This window comes from Schistocerca americana, chromosome 8 (genome assembly GCF_021461395.2).
Source record: "Schistocerca americana isolate TAMUIC-IGC-003095 chromosome 8, iqSchAmer2.1, whole genome shotgun sequence".
Taxonomy (NCBI): domain Eukaryota; kingdom Metazoa; phylum Arthropoda; class Insecta; order Orthoptera; family Acrididae; genus Schistocerca; species Schistocerca americana.
The window spans coordinates 194,966,486-194,981,156 of record NC_060126.1 but is presented as its reverse complement, the minus strand read 5'-3'; the positions used below and the strand labels follow the sequence as shown (position 1 = coordinate 194,981,156).

The following is a 14,671-nucleotide window of genomic DNA, read 5'->3' as shown; positions in this document are numbered from 1 at the left end:
GCTTGTTGAAAGTGGTGAGACAGGTGCCACCGCACTGTCATGATTCTTATGAATCTTTTTCATCTTCTGTTTCTCTCGCTGTGCCTTTGATGGTTCAGGCTGGGAGGGCTTCCCTGGGTCAGTCTCGGGGACGGACGACGACCGTGAGGCCCTACGACCAGCGACCGGTGGGTGTTTCAGCCACTTGCAGGTATCCGCATTTCTGCTGGTCAGAACTTGTGAAGGGAGGTCCCCAAGGGGCCCCTTCCTGGTGAGAGGAGCCGAAGAAGTCTGACGCTTCTCTGGCTGGGAAGGGGTTACAGATGTCCCCGATGGTTGGGGCGGTGTTGCTCCTGAAGTATACGGAGCAGGAGCAACAGGGAGTGAAGTGCCCCCACCATCAAGGGGGCAGGTGTGGTCCTTCGACTCTGAGAACTGACTGGATGGGTTTCAGCTGATGTAACTGTAGCAGGAGTGACTGTGGCGGCATAAGACGTCGTCATGCACACAGGATGAAGCCGGTCAAATTTCCGTTTAGCCTCCGTGTAGGTCAGTCGGTCCAAGGTCTTGATTTCCATTATTTTCCTTTCCTTCTGCAGAATCGGACAGTCCGGTGAGTAAGGGGGATGGTGCTCTCTGCAGTTGACACAGATGGGAGGCGGGGCACAGGGAGTATCAGGATGGGATGGTCGACCGCAATCGCGACATACAAGGCTGGAAGCACAGCGTGAAGACATATGGCCGAACTTCCAACACTTGAAGCACTGCATCGGGGGAGGGATATATGGCTTTACATCACAACGGTAGATCGTCACCTTGACCTTCTCAGGTAATGTTTCAGCCTCGAAGGCCAAGATGAAGGCACCGGTGGCAACTTGATGATCCCTCGGACCCCGGTGGACACGCCGGACAAAATGGACACCTCGCCGCTCTAGGTAAGCATGCAGCTCGTCATCAGACTGTAAAAGGAGATCCCTATGGAAAGTAATGCCCTGGACCATATTTAAGCTTTTATGGGGCGTGATATTAACTGAAACATCCCCAGCTGCTTACAAGCGAGCAAGGCCCGTGACTGCGCAGGGGATGCTGTTTTTACCAAGACTGAACTGGACCGCATTTTGGACAAGCCCTCCACCTCCCCGAACTTGTCCTCTAAATGTTCTACAAAGAACTGAGGCTTCACAGATACAAAGGATTCACCATCATCAGCTCTGCTACAGACGAATTACCGGGGCGAATAAGTTTCACTGTCATTCATAGCCTTTCGTTCCTCCCATGGTGTAGCCAGGGAGGGGAACGATTTGGGGTCATACACATTAGCTTTAAAATGAGCTCTCGAATGCTGGCCACCAGCAAGAGATGATGTGCCACGCTTCATTGCGTGTCATCCACCCTGATGCCATCTACTCCGACCAAGGGCCTCCCCCTGACAGGATGGCCACTGCCGGGAGTCCCGATGCCCCAGGGAGATGGGCATCTACTCCTTGGTATACATGGGGAGTTAACGGCGCAGGCATCAGTAGAGCGATCCCTGTGTTGTCAGGGGGCTACAACCAACAGGGTACATGGCGGCCCCACCACAACGGACCGGCTACCGTGCTGGATTTTAGGTGACATGTAGTCCATGGTCACCGTCAGTGCAGAAAGTGGCACTGCACATTGAATGGCGGAAAGTGCACGCAGGAACGTATCCATGCCCAAGAGATGGAGAGCAGGCAGGACTGCAATGCAATGACAAATAAGCTAGTGAAAGATCTCAACGCAAGATGGACACAATGCACCAAGTAAGGCGCCCTTCCCCAATCGGCTTGCTCTTCGGAATAATTTTGAGATATGGAGGTCAAACCCGACAGGGGACCATCACATAAGGCCACAACGTTTGAGACTCCTTTTAGTCGCCTCTTACGACAGGCAGGAATACCGCGGGCCTATTCTAACCCCCGAACCCTCATGGGGTGATAGCAACTTTCCTTTCGTTTCTCTTCGTAGCTTCCTCAATCTAGCACCCATCCTCTTTTGCACATGTCCACAACACTCCAGTTTTGTTACCAAGTTATCACCATAAACATTGAACTCATTAATTTTCGAAATAATACTGGTTTCTGTGACAGAAATAAAGGGGGGTGTGGTGGCATACATGACTGTAACTTTAAAATTTGGTATATATAGATCATTTTTCATTTGAAACCCTATAATGAATATATAAATATAGTCAGGAAAGACTATAGAATTTAATAAAGTCATAAATTTTTTTTTGATTTTTCCGCCATTTATAAGTACCCTGTATCCTTAAGTCACTTTGATCACACAAAGTAAACTTGCAATGTAAAAACCCCTAAATGCAAATATGTTATCGTTTATATGAAAGATAAACATAAGATTAATAACAGGTTAGTGGAAGATGAATCTGCAAGCAATATATCTAATGAGTAAAAGGTTGGTAAGCTGACAATTATGGATCTAAAAAAAAAAGGACAAGCATCACAAATTTTATATTGAAGCTTTGTTAGGGTGTAGATACGGATAAGGGAAAAAAAAGTTCCCAAATCTCCTGGATTTCTTGGGTGAAAATACACACTTTCCTGGTTGAATGTACACATATTCCCATGTGAAAACATACTTTTTCCATGTTATGTGACAGTATACCTTCCCTCGGAACTGTAAAACTTGCCAATCCTTTGAATGGCAAAGATTTTATACAATGGTGTAGACCTTCCCGGCACTTCAGGAAATGAAGCCCAGCCAAAAAATTACGGGTTTTGACGTGCAATAACATGTCTGCATTATATTTTAGTATTATGAAAGTATACATACGCATTCCACCAAACACAGCACACTAGTTTGTAAAGCATTGAAATCGAGACTGAGATGCACTTTTGTCAGCCAATCACTTTAAAGCAAGCACAGGTTCGTTAAAACACTTTAAGTCTACTCACAGCATTCTTTCAAAACCAAACTAAGGGGTGTATTGCGGGAAGAAGATTATGCTCTCTGAAGTGTTTACAATGCCATTGAAACTGGATTCAACTGGAAAACTTTGCCAAGAAAAAAACTTGCTTCATGTCATGAATTAGCAGCATCTGGTCCTAAAAGAAGCGAAGACCATATTACTGATTTAGGCTGTCACAATACCACTGGTAGCCACCAACCGTCTGTGCTCGTCATTGGAAAAAGTAAGAAACTGCATTGTTCCAAATACTGCTTACACATCGCAAACGAGAATCTGTACGCATAGTACAATTTTCATGGAAGGGTTTATGGAAGTTTTTGTATTTTCTGTAAAGGCTTGTCACCTAAAAAATTGCAAAAGGGATAAGAGATTAATAATCCTTCACAACACACCAACTCATCCATCATGTGACATCTTAAACAAAAATGAAGACCTCATAAAAGTGGTGTTTCCTCCACCTAACGTAATCTCCTTAATACAGCCCATGGATCAAATTATTATTGAGACTTTCAAAAGGTATTACAAAAAAGAATTGTTTATGTAATTTATTTTTAGAAGGAGAAGAGGAAGGAGAAGGAAGTCTGTTAAGAAATCATAAAAAATATTGATTTGAAAGATGCTTTCTACATGACTGGAGCACCACAGGAGTGTGTAAAGGAAGAGAATTTGAAAAATGTGTGGAATAAAATTTTGGTATGGAAGAAAGTTCTCGAAATCCAGTTGAAATGCATGAACAGAACGATATGTCCAGAATGATCAATATGCTCAAAGAACACAAGTGCACGAATGTGACGAAGAAGACATTCAAAGACTGGATGAGTGTCAATGCTGCAGATCCAGGGCACCAAATCAAGCAGGAAAATGTAATCATAAACTTTGTCACTGAAAAAGCTGATGCCACCAGCAACTCAGTAACTAATGATCCAGAAAATGAAGGTGGAAATAATATTGGCTGCAGGTGAAACATTTACATGCTCAGAAACTTCCTTGCAATGATTTGAAGCTGAAAGAGGAAGTGACCAGTATCAGATATCTGTCCCAAAAAAAAAGTGTGTGGCTCATCTGCTCGTAAGCCAGTAGGCTTGCTTGGACAGACCAGAATTAAGGGTTTTTGCAAGCATGAATTCTATATATATGTACTGTATATGCAAAATGCATATGTATTACATATTTTTGCTTATTAGAGTGAACTTCACACATTCCTAATGTACTAGCCTTTGTAATAACAAAAGATATTCATGTTATTATAAATTTATGTAATTATTGGTTAATTGGTTAATAAAAATACACAGTTGACTATCCGAATAAATTGGTTTTCTGGACATCAAAGTTCTCCAGTTCATTTGATAATCGATACTCTACTGCAGTGTGAACATTGAACACAGTGGAATCGAGTCCTATTATTTCATGTGGAAAATGGCAGACATGGTATTCCAGTATGATTTAGGCAACAGCTTTAATCAACAGACACATCACATATGCCAAATGACATCCATTCAAAAAAATGTTCAGCAAGTCATTACAAAATATTGAGCAACTGTGCAATCGAGGCACCAAATTCACTTCAGCATCAATGTTTGGCCAGAAATTGTGGATGACAGACTCATGTACTAATGGGCAAATTAACAGGTGCTGTTTTGTCACCAATTTCTACTTGACAAATTATGTGCATTACTGGAGAAAATTGCCCTTACCGAAAGGAAATGGGTAGGGCACTACCCCTTTTCTAAATCTCACAGGACCAATGCTAACATAATTTTTAATGAGCAATCAACTGGTCAAGAAGGTCCAGTAACAATCACCTGACCTTAATCTCTTAGGTTTCTGGCTATGGAGACATTTAAAGGTGCTGATGTACTCCACACCCATCTGCAATGTACATACATTACAGGATAGTATGTCCCATGCATGTGCCCAAATCAGAGAGCTGCTAAATATTTTTGTATGAGTTCTTGATTTTATGAGAGGTAGAATGAAAAATAAATAGTAACTACATTGGGCGGCTCCTACAGTATCAACAGACAGGTCACTATCACAGGACAAAAGTGCCCACATCTGAAGTATTTATTTCTGAATATAAGTTTATACGAGGTTTTTCTAATTTTGAGCAGTACTATCTCCTCCAAGGATATGTAATACTCTTTTAAACACCTATTTCCTACAAAACTAATTATATCTCAACAAATGGGGCAACTGCAATCAGAAAATGTGTGACATGTATTTAAAAAATGTGCAGCACATATTAAAAGTGTTGATTCTTGCTAGTTAGTAGCACAGAATGTACAAAGTTCTGACTCTTGCAGATAACAATGTTAAATAAAACATTTATCTCAGCATTTGCACAAGATACATATAATAGAAAACAATATCAGTGTTGTACAATCTGATGCCTGTAAAATAATATTTCACTATCTCTCACCTCTGCCTGCAGCCTTCTCTTCATCCAGCTTGAGGCTACTATGAACAATGTCCATTTGTGCTTCAACCCTCTGTAAGCTTGTCACTGCATCTTTCAAGTTTTCTGTGAGTATATTCCCCAGTTCTTCAACATGTTTCCTGCAGAAGGAAAAAAAATGCAATTGAGGTGCACTGAAATTTTCTTAACTGACAATATAACACGAGAGAAATCACAAAGTAATTATTGCTCTTTGTGGGTAGGCAACACCTGGCTTATCAGGTAGCTGTGACCATGAAGTGTTCTGGCAGAATGGTGAATGGCAAACATGGCCATACAAGGGACACAGAGAGGATGGGCATGAACAACATTTGCATAAAACTGTTACAATGACTGAAATGAGTGTTTCCTCAAATTTAGTTTACTGTTAATCCTGTGTCTTATCAGAAAAATGACAAGAGGACAGGATAAAATATAGCTGAACCACTCACTGCAAAGTCAGAAAATTTTGAAAAATAATTCATAAAATTAATGGGGTCAGTATAGAATACACGATTAAATCACTTTAGTTTGGCATATAATACAAAAGCATGGTTCTCCCTTGAGCAAACACAATGTTTCTTGTTTTACTACCCATACACCATTCACAGAAGTGTCTCCACTTTCAGTGGGTTTTATTTATTTTCTTATTATTACATATTAGTGTTCACAAGTCTGTCTGGTATTTTGTGTTTTTAAATGGTGTTTGAATGGAACATCCTAACATATATAGTGTGTTAAGAAGCTCCACTTCGCCACTGTATTCCTCTTTCCTCCTGAGGGAAGGAAGGAATAGTTCTGTAAATTAAGACAGTTTTGTGCTTTCACATGTTTTTCTTAGCAGTACTCAAACTTTCAATTCCAGAAGGAAAGTACTGCCCAGCCATTTTGTCTTCGTGCAGTTTAAAATATTTTATTTTGTGTTAATTCAAACTTTTTAATGTTGAAGAAGAAGATGCAATAAAAAGTCCCTGCTACCTAGTGGAGAAGTGTAGTTGAGCGTATGAGAAGTCCACAGCCACTCCCAAAGATCATGCCACAAGAAGTCACCTCACTCACTAGTGAAGATCCCACTTAACACAGGAGAGAGAGAGAGAGAGAGAGAGAGAGAGAGAGAGAGAGAGAGAGAGGTGGGGGGGGGGGCAGGCTTTAAATTATCATCTATTTACTTAACAACTTATTTTTGCAGATGAATAAAGTGGAATGGTGCAAGCTCAAGCACAAGAGAGGAAAACAGAAAACTGGACTGCCCATACTATTTTAGAAAATTGTTGAATAAAATAGCAATCTTAATAATGCTGTCGTCCCCCCCCCCCCCCTCCCCCAACAGGTATGTATTTGCCAACGTAAGGAGAGATAAAGCACTTTCAATTCTCTTCCCTTTGACAAGCAAATTCTGGTTATCGACATTTATTACACTAATAGCAATAAAATTGACTCAACTTGCGCAAAGCATCATATAAATCCAGATGTTCCCACTCATTGCTCAACTGGATACAAGTGCAAACATAACAGTGATACCAAAGAATTTTAAAACTGTTTGATCACAAATATTTTGTTTCATGTAGTTGCAGTCAACATATAGTGTTATAGATATGCTCTCAAACTGTCAAGTTTTTCAGCTCAGTGATGGGGTGAAGGGCAAGAAGGTGTGAGGAAATTTTGTTGGTGTGGAAGAAGTTGCATCGAAGGGTAATGGTGAGCACCTACACAAAGGGCAGTGTAGGAAACTGAAGAAAGACACACTACAAATATAGTATATGAGAAATGTGGCAAACACCCATGTTCTCTAAACAGCCAAATATGTCACTGACAGTTTTGTGTGTGTATGTGTGCGTGTGTGCGTGTGCGTGTGCGTGTGCGTGTGCGTGTGTGCGTGTGTGCGTGTGCGTGTGGGTGTGTGCGTGTGTGTGTGTGTGCGCGCGTGTGTGTGCGTGTGTGCGCGCACTCTAAAGTAGTAGTCTCATCTAAAAGCTGAGATTTCTAGTATTATATACATAATTATATTCATATCTTCTCAATACACAAAATTTGTCCACAAAGCTAGATTTATAACACTACTGCACATTAATAAAACATTCTCGGGTTTCAAGCCGAGTCTAGTGGTTTACTGCCCACGAGCTTTCGGCAGAGATCTCCTCTGCCATTGTCAAGTGGGTGACTGTCGTGTGGTTGTCACTGCCGTGCTTATATAGCTGTGTCGTCGCTCGTGACGTCACTGGTGCTCGGTCCCGCACCATATATGGTAATGTTTTGGCCGCGCAACCGTCGGGCCCGCTTCAACTTCCTCAACACCGGACCCCCCCCCCCCCCCCCCTCTGCACTCAGCTGCAATCTACCTTCTAATATCTGTGGCCTTGTTTATCACGCTATCCCAGAAGCCATTAGTTCGTTTAATAATAGACGTCTCATCGAATGCAATTCAGTGTCCGTTTTCCAGAGCATGTTCTGCTACAGCTGACTTTTTGGGCTAGAGCAGACGTATCACCTTCCATGTTCTATGCGGCACTGTTCAATAGTGCAAACAGTCTGGCTAACACAGAAATGTCCACATCCACATGATATCTTATAAATTCCTGGCGTTCTGAGGCCAGCATTATCTTTCAAGGATTTCATTAGTTGCTGGATCTTTGCCAGAGGCCTGAAGATTGTGTCTATTTTATGCCTTTTCAGGAGCCCTGTTGTCAAAACAAAAAACAGTAAGAATGCAACCTGCTTGGTGTCTTCTTCAGAGGTCTTCTTCCTTTGAGGCTTCGATGACACTGCTTGTGAGATCTGTTTGTTGTTGTAACTGTTTTTCTTAAATACTTTGCATAAGTGGCTCAATTCTCTCAGCAAGTTTTCAACGTCTGAAAGGGGTTTCAGCTCGATGTACTAGGGTCCTCAGAACTGACTGTTTCTGTGCTGGGTGATGGAAGCTGGTGGGGTGCAGATACCAATCCGTGCGGGTGGGCTTGCAGAAAACGTCATGACCTAGAGACCCATTGCGTTTACAGAGGACAAGACTGTCCAAGAACGGCAGGAAAACCTCCTTCTCTACTTACATTGTGAAGTTGATGTGGTCGTGGATGCTGTTGAGGTGCTCCAGGAACTCTTCTAATTTTTCTTGCCCATGTGGCCAAATGACGGAGTTATCGTCAACATAGTGATAGAAAACAGCTCGGCTTTGTAGGAGCCACGTCCAAGGCGATGTCTTCGAAATTCTCCATAAAGAGATTGGCTACTACTGGAGCTAATGGACTTCCCATTGCCACGCCGTCAGTTTGTTTAAAATATTCTCCATAATGTAAGAAATATGATGGCGTCAGAGTGTGCTTAAATAAATCCATGGTGGTGTCATCAAAGAGCTGGGACAGCAAGTCAATAGAGTCTGTGATTGGGACACATGTGAATAAAGACATCACATCAAAGCTAACTATAATATCCCCTTCAGCAAGTCACAGAACTTTAATCCGACCGATGAAGTCCGCCGTATTCTTTATATGGTGTCCACTATGTCCAACGTGCATAGAGATGTTTAGCAAGTTTATAGGTCGGCGATCTGATGGTACTCACTATCGGCCTCAATGGTGTGTCCTTCTTATGCACCTTCGGCAGACCGTAGAACGTGGGCGGTCTTGGTGCCTTGGGGAGGAGGTTCTTAATAGTATTCTCTTCCAGCAATGACCGTTTGAGAAGATCTGAAGTCTTCTTCGCTATTCTACAATGGCCTCCGCGCTCTCTGGAATGATCCTCTCACTGTCATCCTACCAGCTGACATGGGCAATGCTGCCGTCTTAATGGAACAAGCCGACTATGACACAATAATCAGACGGATGTTCGAGGAAGACACATACCAAAAATTACCTCAGGACCCAACATTCAGAATAGCGAAGAAGACTTCAGATCTCCTCAAACGGTCATTGCTGGAAGAGAATACTATTAAGAACCTCCTCCCCAAGGCACCAAGACCGCCCACGTTCTACGGTCTGCCGAAGGTGCATAAGAAGGACACACCATTGAGGCCGATAGTGAGTACCATCAGATCGCCGACCTATAAACTTGCTAAACATCTCTATGCACGTTGGACATAGTGGACACCATATAAAGAATACGGCGGACTTCATCGGTCGGATTAAAGGTCTGTAACTTGCTGAAGGGGATATTATAGTTAGCTTTGATGTGGTTTCTTTATTCACATGTGTCCCAATCACAGACTCTATTGACTTGCTGTCCCAGCTCTTTGATGACACCACCGTGGATTTATTTAAGCACACTCTGACGCCATCATATTTCTTAAATTATGGAGAATATTTTAAACATACTGAGGTGTGGCAATGGGAAGTCCATTAGCTCCAGTAGTAGCCAATCTCTTTATGGAGAATTTTGAAGACATCGCTTCGGACACGGCTTCTGCAAAGCCGAGCTGTTGTTATCGCTACATTGATGATACCTTCATCATTTGGCCACACGTTCAAGAAAAGTTAGAAGAGTTTCTGGAGCACCTCAACAGCATCCACAACCACATCAACTTCACAATGGAAGTAGAGAAGGAGGGTTTCCTGCCGTTCGTGGACGTGCTTGTTCGCTGTAAGTCCAATGGGTCTCTAGGTTATAGTGTTTACCGGAAGCACACTCACACAGATCGGTATCTGAACCCAGCACAGAAACAGTCAGTTCTGAGGACCTTAGTACATCAAGCTGAAACCGTTTCATATGCTGAAAACGTGCCAAGAGAATTGAGCCACTTACGCAGAGTTTTTAAGGAAAACTGTTACAACAACAAACAGATCTCACAAGCAGTGTCATCCAAGCCTCAAAGGAAGAAGTCCTCTGAGGAAGCCCCAAGCAGGTTGCATTCTTACCGTTTTGTGGTTTGACAACAGGGAAGAGTAGTCGGCTCCTGAAGAGGCATAAAATAGACACAATCTCCAGGCCTCCAGCAAAGATCCAGCAACTAATGAAATCTGTGAAAAATGATGTAGGCCTCAGAATACCAGGAGTTTACAAGATACCGTGTGGATGTGGGCAGTTCTATGTCGGCCAGACTGTTCGCACTACGGAACAGCTCTGCACAGAACATGAAAGATGTTACCGTCTGCGCTATCCTGAAAAGTCAGCTGTAGCAGAACATGCTCTGGAAAACAGATACCAAATAGCATTCAATGAGATGTCTATTATTAAATGGACTAATGGCTTCTGGGATAGCGTGATAAACAAGGCCACAGAGATTAGAATTTCTGACACCACCTTCAACAGAGACGGTGGATTGTAGCGGAGTACAGCGTGGGATCCGGTGTTGGGGTGTTCAGGTGGGCCTGGCGGTTGCACGGCCAAAACATTACCGTATATGGTGTGGACCCGAGCAGCAGTGACTTCACGAGCAATGGCACGGCTATATAAGCACAGCAATTACAACCACGTGACAGTCATCTACTTGACGATGGCAGAGGAGATCTCTGTCGAAAGCTCGTGGGCAGTTAACCACTTGACGCGGCTTGAAACACGAGAATGTTTTATTAACAGATATCGCCACAAAAGCACACTTTTGTACGCTACTGCACATTGGCAAAACTCAACCAAAAATCAGAAGTGACAGCTCTGTCACATTTATACACAGAAAGATATGAACAGCATCGATCCCTCACTCACACGACACACGTTAACAGTACGATGCTCACATCTTCGTTTGAAATGCTGCAACGAGTGTACGATATAAGTCTGCTTCTTGGCGTAAGAAAAAACTTGCATGTGCCCATGCACGACGCAGATGCACGTATTCCAGTTTGGTGCGTGGCTCCTGCAACATCTGTTGCACTGTCCATGGAATTCTTGGTCCAACCTGTGGTAACGTCAGCTCACCCTTTCTGAAGACCAGCAGCATTGGAGTCCCATCCTGTAGAATTTTTAAGAAAATGTGACAATCCAGGAAAGCGTTTTGTGTCGTAGCTTCTAAATTTCTAATTTATCCTCTGTGCGAAAAAGGTGACAAGTCTTGTCCATTCAATCTCTCTTGTACCTATGCCCTCGAATTTTGTGGATCATTTCATATGGCTCCAAAACAGTCTTACAGTCGGTCTGTATAAATAAATAATATTCTTAGTGACTCACAATATGGCTTCATGTCCAACTTCTCAACAGTAAAAGCACCTTTTACTGCTGAAAATAGTGAGTAATTTATACTACTGTCGTTTGATCTGAGATTATTTGTTAATGTTATGCTTATGCTTGTATTTGTGGATCTCAACAAGGCATTTGCCTCTGTCAGCCATAGAATTTTTCTATAGAAACTCTACTGCTATGGTTTTAGGTGCTCAGATGATAAGGTTCTGCCTGATTGATAGAAAACAAACTTTGCAGTACACCAATATCAGATTAGACATCTTGGGTATCATGCAATGCGTGCTGGAGGTTTCTGTGTTCGGACCTTTACTCTTCATAACATTACAGCGACCCAGCCCAAATTTGCACAGGTAGCATTAAGTATCTCCAGTCAGATGTCGTGTGGCATAGTGTATTTAGATTGTGGGCCAATGTGCAGAGTTATGAATAAATTTCAGAGAAAAATGTTAAGTGAGTATCATCACTTTCATACAATTTTCAGTAGCCATAAGAGTCTTATGTAGCACCTGCATATCTTGTTATGTATTCACGACTACTATAATTTGTGTCACAATATATCTGTTTCGGATTATAAGTCTGTCCCTATATTAAGCATTGCTGCATTCCTTCATGAATGCCACAATTTTGGCTATTTATGATTAACATGTTATGTGCAGTTGCTAAACAAATTCTGAAGATGCCTCACAAAGATGTAATGTGCAAATAAAGCTTCTGCTGTCAGCAAACCTAGATTGTTTCTCTTACTGAAAATATATCACTAAGGTTGCTCCTCCATAGCCATGGAGTGGGATGATTTATGTCGCACAGCATGAGAGTTTTCTGGAGGCATGAATGTTGTGTGTTACATATAAACTGACATTTAGAGTAACACATCATGGCAATGATTGGAGCACATTATTACATAAGTAATATGCTTACAACCAATGTAAATATTGTATGCAATTTTGTGTGTGTGTGTGTGTGTGTGTGTGTGTGTGTGTGTGTGTGTGTGTGTGTGTGTGTGTGTGTACAGAACATTTTACTTGTAGCAGAAAATTTTTTAAAGAAAAACACATATTTTGGATTTGTATTTCTTTTTTTTTTTCCCCGCTGACCAATTGTTCTCAAATGACTTCAGAAAACTATTGATTAAAAATATTTGATTATTTCAAGTTTTAAGTCTTACATCACAGCTTATATTTTTTAAGATAGTTCAAAGTTGAGTAACTTACTGCTCATTATTCAAAGAATGTGTAGATTGTGATGGCAAATCTGAGGGAAGCAGAAATTGGCTGTCTGAATTGGTCATATTTCGAAATGTGTCTTTCCCCATCATTCAGTGGTAAATGGTCAGTTAAAAGCCAGAGTGAAAAAAAAAGTGATTCAGCCTGGATTTGATACCACAACCCTTAAGTTCTCGTCCACATTCTCTTCCACAAGACCACCAAAGCAATTATGAATAAGATCCCACATGCTGCATTCTCGACAGACTGTTGCTCTCTCAAGTTACGGCAGCTGTTTGCAAGGTAGCAATGGCATCATTTTCACAACGTAAATTTAATTCTTTATAATTCAGACAATTTGTAAAAAATGTTTATAAATTATACACATAAAGCTTACTTGTGCATCAGTTTATCTATTAGTCAAAACTGTAACAAAATTTCTACAGCAGTTCTAGAGATTAGTCTCTGTATACAGATATGAGTAAGCAACTTCAATTTATGTACAGAAATGTAAATGACTTGTCCAATTTTATGGTGTGTGAATACACACTCAACTGACATGATACTACTTTCGTTACAGCTGAGAAAGACTTAGGAGCATTACAGCAGGAAAATAGAGGTTATATGCAATGACGTGTGTCATTTTGGATCAGATAAGCTCCTCTCTGGTTTGCAGTGGCTAACAGAAGTGGTAAAGGCTGCCAGTCTTGCTTGCGAGATGAAAGTAGAGCTGACCATTTGCAGCATAGTCGACAGGACCAACTATAGACCTCTGGTACAGAGCCAAGTGGAGGGTCTGAATCTGAGATGGTTTTGTGATCATGTAGGCTGCAGATTCCTCGACTTGCACCATAGGGTGGTTGGGTTTTGTGTTCCACTGAATAGGTCAGTCCACTACATGCATGAGGCAGCTACACAGGTAGCAGGGGCTGTGTGGTGTGGACTGGGCGGTTTTTTAGGTTAGAGGGTCTTGGGAAAACACAAAAAGGGCTTCAGTCACAAAGAGTGCAGGCCAAACACAGAAGGAATGTAGATACAGGAGCTATCGATATAACAGTTATAAATTGTTATAGCTGTGTTGGGAAAGTACCAGAGCTCCAAGTGCTAATAGAAAGCCCTGATTATCAAATCGTTATAGGCACTGAAAGCTGGCTAAAGCCAGAGATAAGCTCATCCAAATTTTTGCGAAGAACCTAATGGTGTTCCGAAAGAATAGGCTAAACACGGTTGGCGGTGGCATGTTTGTTGCTGTTAGAAGTAGTTTATCTTGTCGCAAAATTGAACAGATAGTTCCTGTGAGTTAGTATGAACAGAGATCATTGCTGGCAACCAGAATAAAATAATAATTGGATCCTTTTACCGACCTCCCAACTCAGGTAATACAATTACTGAAAGGTTCAAAGAAAAACTGAGTTTGATTTCAAACACATACCCGACTCATACGATTGTAGTTGGTAGTGACTTTAATTTACTCTCAACATGTTGGCAAAAATACATGTTTGTTGGCGAAAATACATGTTTAATTCCGGAGGTACACATAAAACATCGTCCAAAACTGTGCTGAACGCATTCTCTGAAAATTATTTCGAGCAGTTAGTTCATGAGCCCCCGCGAATAGTAAATGGTTGTGAAAACACACTTGACCTCTAAGCAACAAATAATCCTTGTTAATAACAAGCATCAAAACTGACACAGGGTTGTCGTAGCGACACTGAATATTGTAACCTCCAAAGCCTCCTAAAATAAATGAAAAATATACCTATTCAAAAAAGCAGATAAAAATTCACTTGACGCCTTCCTGAGAGACAATCTCCACTCCTTTCAAATTAACAATATAAGTGTACACCAGATGCGGCTTGAATTCAAAGATATAGTATAGGCAGCAATTGAGAGATTTATACTGAATAAATTAACAGATGTAGCTGATCCTGCTTGATACACAGAATGGGTCAGAACACCGTAGCAGAAATAAAGAAAAAAACATGCCACATTTAAACAGATGCA

The 14,671-nt window shown here is 41.6% G+C and overlaps 1 protein-coding gene across 5 annotated transcripts in view; it reads right to left on the bottom strand.

Annotated features, from left to right (window-relative positions):
- Nucleotides 1-14,671, bottom strand: part of LOC124544656 (inhibitor of nuclear factor kappa-B kinase subunit alpha) — a 177,210-nt gene that overhangs the window by 62,690 nt on the left and 99,849 nt on the right. For all 5 annotated transcript variants that reach the window (XM_047123274.1, XM_047123270.1, XM_047123273.1 and 2 more), the window contains 2 exons: nucleotides 11,024-11,238; nucleotides 5,349-5,485 (listed from right to left, as the gene is read on the bottom strand). In XM_047123274.1, the coding sequence (XP_046979230.1) occupies nucleotides 5,349-5,485; nucleotides 11,024-11,238 (352 nt within the window). The remainder of the gene's footprint in view (nucleotides 1-5,348; nucleotides 5,486-11,023; nucleotides 11,239-14,671) is intronic.